This window comes from Malus domestica, chromosome 06 (assembly GCF_042453785.1).
Source record: "Malus domestica chromosome 06, GDT2T_hap1".
NCBI classification, from domain to species: domain Eukaryota; kingdom Viridiplantae; phylum Streptophyta; class Magnoliopsida; order Rosales; family Rosaceae; genus Malus; species Malus domestica.
Window position 1 is genome coordinate 19,665,901 of NC_091666.1, and position 7,620 is coordinate 19,673,520.

Sequence of the window (7,620 nt, forward strand, 5' to 3'; positions counted from 1 at the left end):
CTTAGTTCGAGCATGAAAAATAGGATTAGATGCCAAAGAGATTGCTGAAATATTATCACACCATAGATGAGGCAGTTTAGGTAGAGAGAACTTAAGATCTTTGAGGATTTTGCAGACCCAAGTTAGTTCTGCAGCAGTATGTGCTAAGGAACGATACTCAGCTTCGGTAGAGGAACGAGCAACAGTGCTTTGTTTCTTTGCACTCCAACTGATGAGATTAGAACCAAGAAATACACAATATCCACTAGTAGACCGCCTATCAAATGTGCAGCCAGCCCAGTCAGCATCAGAGAATGCTGAAAGATTAATGGGACCTTTGGTGAACCATAAACCATGAGAGATGGATCCTTTAAGAAACCTGAGAACCCGTTTGGCTGCTTGAAGGTGTTGTTCTCTGGGAGCATGCATAAATTGGCATATCTGATTAACAGCAAATGCAAGATCTGGGCGAGTCCAAGTGAGATATTGTAAACCACCAACTATAGCGCGGTATTCAGTAGGATTGGATAAGAGAGGTCCGCTATGATCCAGCTTTTGAGAGCCAAGAGGAGTGCAACACGGTTTTGCACCCTCCATATTCGATTTCTTGAGAAGATCAAGTAAGTACTTGGTCTGATGTAAAAAGATTCCTTTTGTGGATCTGTGGACTTCCAACCCCAAGAAATAGTGTAAAGGACCAAGATCCTTCACTGGAAACTGAGTACTAAGCTGTTGGATAAACTGTTGGCAAAGCTGAGAGTTGGGTCCGGTGACTAGGATGTCATCCACATAAACTAGGACAATTACCAACTGAGGTCCATTAAGAACAAACAAAGAAGCATCAGATTGAGATTGATGAAAGCCAAGTGTTCGAAGAGCTTGAAACAGTTTTTCAAACCAAGCTCGAGGGGCTTGTTTGAGGCCATATAAGGATTTCTTCAACTTGCAGACAAAGTGTGGAGAGGTAGGAGCAATAAAACCAGGAGGTTGTTGCATATAAACATCCTCATTTAAATCACCATGAAGAAACGCATTGCTTATGTCTAATTGGTTTAAAAACCAATTATCTTGGACAGCAAGTGTAAGAAGAATTCGAATTGTGACGGGCTTAGCAACAGGACTGAAGGTTTCTTGGAAATCAACTCCTTCTTGCTGGTGAAATCCCTTTGCCACCAAACGGGCTTTGTATCTGTCAATGGTTCCATCAGGATTTTTCTTGATCCGAAACACCCATTTACAACCAACAACATTCTGAGAAGGATGAGATGGAACAAGAGACCAAGTGCCTGTGTTTATTAAGGCATTATATTCATCCTGCATTGCTGCTCTCCAGTGAGAAACAGAAACAGAAAGTTTTCCTGCATTGCTGCTCTGATACCATATAGAAACAAAAAACTTCAACAGTAAGTTTTCCTGATTGTATTGAATGAATAATTCAGTTACACAGGTGTCAATATATATAGCCTTAGCTGCCTTAGGCTAATTACAAAAGTACCCTCAACTACCTAAACTAATCACAGTTACTAACAAAAACAATTACATTTAGCTTTAACAACTATTTAACAGTAACTATATTGGATGACTTATCATTCTCCCTAATAATTGTAACCGTTGTATCAAAATTCAATGGCCCATGTTATCTGGTCAAGAGGATTCATACCCCCTACTCAGGAGAGGATCCAAATCCTATTTAATACTTAAGTTGTCACGCAAGTCGTGACGAGAATCATATAAACATGTGTCTTATTTAAGGTTCTAAAAAACGTTAGACATTAGTTGATCAGCCGGTTGGGGCTTAATGCTTAGGCAGATTAAGTAAATTTAAGTAAATTTATTATATATTATACGAATAAGCGCATATTTATACTTTAAAAAACACATAACTGTATGGGCATACATAAATTAAAAAATAAAATGATATATAGATTATAAAGTATTAGAGCATATGAAAAGCATGGTAACAAGCATATAGTAAGTGTTCATCCAAGTATTCAATAAGTATCTTACATTTTATTGACAAAATAGTTATTGATTTTCTGTCTAATTAAGAATCGCGACCTAGGCGGGTGCCAGAGCAGGTTTAGGCAGGGTAGGCGGATATCTAAGCGGGTTAGGCGGACACCTAAACGGGTCTTGGCGTACTTTTTTAATTGTCAAACACTTAGGAACTAATTGAAATGATAGTCAACTGCCTAGTGCCTAGGTGCCGTTAGACGGAAATTTTTAGAACAGTAGTCTCATCATTTAGTAGGTATTAAAATCCACAATTCATAAAAAGGGTTAAAATCCACGAATCACGAGATGATGAATTTGACCTATAGGACCCCTCCGTTAATCACATTTTTTTTATGACTAAAGTCGCACATCAATTAAATCATTGACCTATTTGTCTTGTTTTCAAAGTTGGAACCCAGATCCTCTCCGGATCTAAAAAATATGAGCATAAGAATCAAATTATCTGAGTTGTTGAAATTTGATCTAACGGGTACAAATTATTATAACTTTTAGAGAGGCCCCCTATTTATAACTGTTGGATCAAATTTCAACAGCTCGGATCATTTGATCCTCAGGCTAAAAAATTTTAGATTCGGAGAGGATTTAGGTTCTCAAAGTTGGGCAACAAGCAACTGTTTCTGTGCATGTGTAAATTTACTAGTGGCCCTCCATAATAATGATGGGTTATCATCCAAGTTGATGCATCATTTTCTCAATGTTTAATCAACCTAGGATATCTTTTTAATCCTAGATTAGTGCTCCAATCAAAATTCCAAATCCTGAGTTTGAAGGACGGTGATAAGGTTGGTGCACTCATGATTAATCTATGAATCTCTATCATTACCAATCTCAAGAGTTCCCCACTCCCACTCCCGTCTCCCATGTGATCTAAAAAATTCTTTCATCCAAACACACGGACGACATGGTTGTTTGGTCAAATCAAAGACATATTGAACGGGATTAGAAGGTGTTGATTGAAGAGAGCAACTTGCATTGAACGAATTCACTGTCACGTAGTGTCCCTATCATATTATGTGCCAAATATTATAACTAGGAGGAATAGACCAGAGTTAGATGTTTTCAAGTCCAAATTTTGTGTGTTTAGCTAGAGTTATTTATACGAACACCTCTTGATGTTTTCCTTGTTTTAACAAAAACCCCTTGAAGTTTAAAAGATTATACTATCATCTTTTTAGGTTTTAAATTGTTCCACATAATCCATTCTGTTAGGCCATCTTCAACCGACCCGCTCAAAGGGCTATAGAGCTAAAAATAATCCGTTTTGACACGAAAATCATCTCCAACCGAAGACTAGGCCAAATGATGTGAACCCCACCCGGCCAAAAATCTCAAAACAGGCCAGCCAGCCAGCCAGCGGGCTCTCTGATTGCTTTCTGCACACTTTTCCCTTCTCTTTGTATATATGAAGAAAACCCATTACAAAACAACCAAAATTAAAATTACCCATTAATCCGATTTCTTGATCCATGAACCTAAACCATCAAGTGAGTTAATATTCTTTGGGTTCGTGTGGCCCGTTTAATATTAATTTGAGTGAATCAAGTGACTACAGCCCAAAATAGTTTTGTAAACCCAAAGAAGGATTTTTTATTTTAAGTTGTAGTTTTTAAATTAAAATAATAAATTATGTTTGACCCTATAAACCTTTGACCCTTTCGGTTGGAGATGATTTTTTGTCACAGGACTATGTTTGGCCTATGGCCCTCTGGCCTCTCGATTGGAGATGGTAAGGTCTGACACTGTTCATTAAAATATTAATTTCTTAGAAGGCTATAGGGCTAAACGAGCCCTCTGCCATCCTTCAGTTGGAGATGCCTTAATTTCCCATCCAAAAACTATCGATGTCATCATAAATTTTCTCTAAATGACAAACCAAATTCGAATGATTTGAGGGTTGGAAGTCGACTTCGTAAGATAATTTGGGCGATGAAGAGAAATCCTTGAGTTTCAAAGAGATCAAGATCATACGCAGGCGTGCTAAATAGCGTGAAAAAGGTCTCGGTTAGCAATCATTTGATAAGTTATGGTCTATCATGAAGGAAGATGCTAGCATCAATCGTGCATAACCACGTAATCCTGACACCACTCTTATAGAGTAAAAGTGTAAACCGCAACAGAAATAATAATCAGTGCTACCTATTCATATGCATTGAATAATCATTTTCCCTTTCCCCAACGGCACTTCAAGAGTATCTTTACGCCGATAATGCCCGACAGAAAATTACTTCACCCAATGAACAAGATTTCCGATGCCATCCCCAAAAACAAACATAGAATACAACTTACAATCATGATGTTTCACATAATGTTCATGGAATTACCATTCAAAACCCCATCGAAAAAATAATTCCACAAGTGCAGGCCCGATGCATCGAACAAACAAGACATCACTCCCACTCAATTGTTGATGGGGGCTTTGACGTAATGTCTTGAACTATTCTGTTTACACCCCGGACACTATTGCAAATCTTTCGGGACACATCATCAAGGAACTTATGTTCAAAATAGTACCTGAAATTATCAAAATGGTATTCCATATCATCAGGGAACTTATGACATCGACGACTGATGCTAGCATGCCTAACAACTTAGAGAATATAACCAACAAACATAAAAGTAAGAAATGATAAATAACACGATATTGGCACAATTGAGGGCGTACCAGTCAGCTGTCATCCCATCTTGACTTGTTACAGCTCTGAGGGCAACAACGTGAGAATGTGTTCTTTGATCGCCCTGAACCCCAACTGATCTTACAGGCAAAAACACTGCAAATGCTTGCCAGATTGTATCGTACAACCCAGCATCTTTGATTGATTGTATGAAAATCTCATCAACCTAAAAAGAAGTAAACAAAGAAAAATGTGACCCACAAATATTAGAAAACCAAAACAGTCAAGCATTTAACTCCAATGACAAGCAAATATACCTGGCGGAGGATATCCAAGGCATTGCCTTGAGTTACATCACCCAAGACTCTTACTGCAAGGCCAGGGCCAGGAAATGGATGGCGCTTTAGAAATCCCTGAGGAACATCTAAGATCCTCCCTAATTCGCGAACCTTTATATGTCAGGGAAAGAAAGACGACAAAAATCAATATATGTGCACCAAAGGAAGATTAAAGCATATCATATGCAATTATAGTAGGAAGGTGGAAGCTGAAACCTCATCCTTGAATAAAAGTTTAAGAGGCTCAATGAGCTTCAGTTTCATGTCTTTGGGAAGCCCTCCAACGTTATGATGGCTCTTGATGGTGTGGGAGTGGGTCCTTCCACTTCCAGGTGGTGGGCAAGATTCAATCACGTCCGGATACAGGGTCCCTTGGACCAAGTAAGTAGGCCTCTTCCCTAATTTTTGCTCCAAATCATGTGCAAAAGCATCGAATATGCAAATGAACTCCTTTCCAATTATTTTCCTTTTCGTCTCAGGATCAACAACACCTTTAAGCTTACTAAGAAATTGTTCTGTGGCATCCACACAAGTAACAGGCAAATGAAGATCTTTTTCAAAGGTTTCCATCACACGTTCTCTCTCCTTAAATCTACACAAAGAAGAAATTTTTATTAGGGAAACACAGAACATACAATTTAAGTCTACAGCAAATGCAAAGTGTTAAGCCTTCCATGTGGTTAAACTGCTTCTGCTCTCACCTCAATAAACCATTGTCAACAAAGATACAATGAAGCCTACCGCCAATTGCCTTATGAACAAGAGTTGCGGCAACTGTGGAATCCACACCTCCTGATAATGCGCATATGACATGATCTTCAGTCCCTACTGTGCTTTTAATCACTTTTATTTCTTCATCCAATACATTTTCCATGCTCCATCCTGCACTGACTTGACAAATATCAAACAAAAAGTATCGAAGTGTCTCCATCCCTTCAGGCGAATGTGTCACCTACAAAGGAATTTCAAATCTCATTCACTGAAGCAATTTTAAATTGCCAATAACATTTGAAATTTCCACCGAAAATACTCAAATTTTCAAATGCTAGTACATACAAGAATGACAATAGGCATCCAAGAGCAGTTACTCTTAACATTTCCTATCACATTTTATACCAGAAGATGACTAAGTTCCAAACAAAACAGATTTCTAAAAAATTGATATTTTTTTATAACAATCCAAATGAATGAAAAAGGATTTTATTATAGAGGAAAGCCATTCGTTTGAAGCAACTTACGAAAATTTGCATCAGAGTAGGAACACATGAAACAAGATAGCAAAGATAGTTAATGACGAAAGTTATTTTGATGCTACGCCAAGACAAGCATAGCCATTCCACAATAACCAAATCAGTAAAACCCAGTTTAATAGCATACCTAAAACCAATAATCCTAAAAAAAAACCGATTGACACAAATTTTTATAATTAACATAATCTAAGAACACTAAATTAAATGTACCAACAATGGAAAGCGTTCAATTTCTTATTACCAAATGATGACTAACACCAAAAGGATTCAATGAAATAATAACATAACCATGCCAGCATCACACACCAAATTTCCAAATCAAATAACTATCCAAAAACCAATTAAACCAAAAATTCAAACCAAACCCAATTACCTCTGGGTGGTACTGCAACCCATAGATCCTCCTGACCGGGCTCTCAATTGCAGCCACCGATCCCTGCTGGCTCCGCGCCACGACCTCAAAACCTTCCGGCAGCTTTGCCACCTCATCCCCGTGGCTCATCCAAACCACTTGCTTATCCCCAATCTTCTTGGACCCAAAAATCCCAGAGTTCCGCTCCACCTCAATCTCCATCCTCCCATACTCCTGCTTCTCCCCAACCTTAACCACTCCGCCGAGCCTCTGCACAATCAACTGAAGCCCGTAGCAGACGCCGAGCACGAACACGCCGTTGGCCTCGGCCCACTCGGTGAACCCAGCAGGGAAGCTGGGGGAGTCCAGGGTGTGGACCGAGTGGGGCCCGCCGGAGAGGATTACGACGCGGGGGTTGAGGTCGGTGATGGATTTGAGAGGGCTTGTGCCGGAGATGCAGAGGGAGAAGACGGAGAGGGATCGAATTCGGCGGGTGATGAGGTGGGTGTATTGGGAGCCATAGTCGAGAATCAGGACCAGCTCCGATTTCACGGCTTTTGGGTCCATGGATTTGGCGGCGGTGGATGAGAGGTGCCTAGGGTTTATGCGGAGGTGTGGGTTTCGGAGGTTTGAGTGTGAGTGGCTGTGCTTAGGTTGGAGGGTAGGGTTTAAGGAAATCGACAAAAATGGGAAATTAGGGTTTTTGTGGGAGAGAACCACGCCCTCGGAATGTTTGGCGGGACGTGGGACTTCGTTACGAAATTTTTTTTTTTGTGACGGAATACGAGTTTACATCATATTTTTATGTAAATGGTAAGAAATTTTATCCCACCATTTATATTTGTATAGTGATCGCCAAATCTTTCATTGGTCACGTATCCTGCTCTCTTTTTTATTCTTGTTTTCTTTTTTTCTCCTTTTCTTTTGAGTAATGATAGTGGCGTTTTCATTTGTTATGAGACAATACTTCTACTATTCTAATTTATGAGAAATAAGGTTTGAACATAAGTGCAAATAAGCGTACACATTATCAAGAGATGATCACTCGCTGGATCCTCTTTGTGAGGATTTCA

General features: G+C 39.3%; 1 protein-coding gene across 1 annotated transcript; it reads right to left on the reverse strand.

Moving 5' to 3' along the window:
* Window positions 1-4,115: 4,115 nt before the first annotated feature.
* Window positions 4,116-7,359, reverse strand: LOC114825643 (uncharacterized). Its single transcript, XM_029104661.2, has 6 exons — window positions 6,569-7,359; window positions 5,647-5,897; window positions 5,162-5,537; window positions 4,925-5,056; window positions 4,658-4,833; window positions 4,116-4,506 (listed from the first exon to the last, which is right to left on the reverse strand). Exons 1-6 carry the CDS (start codon window positions 7,112-7,114, stop codon window positions 4,383-4,385), a joined length of 1,605 nt encoding a protein of 534 aa, XP_028960494.2. The 5' UTR covers window positions 7,115-7,359; the 3' UTR covers window positions 4,116-4,382.
* Between the last annotated feature and the right edge of the window lie 261 nt (window positions 7,360-7,620).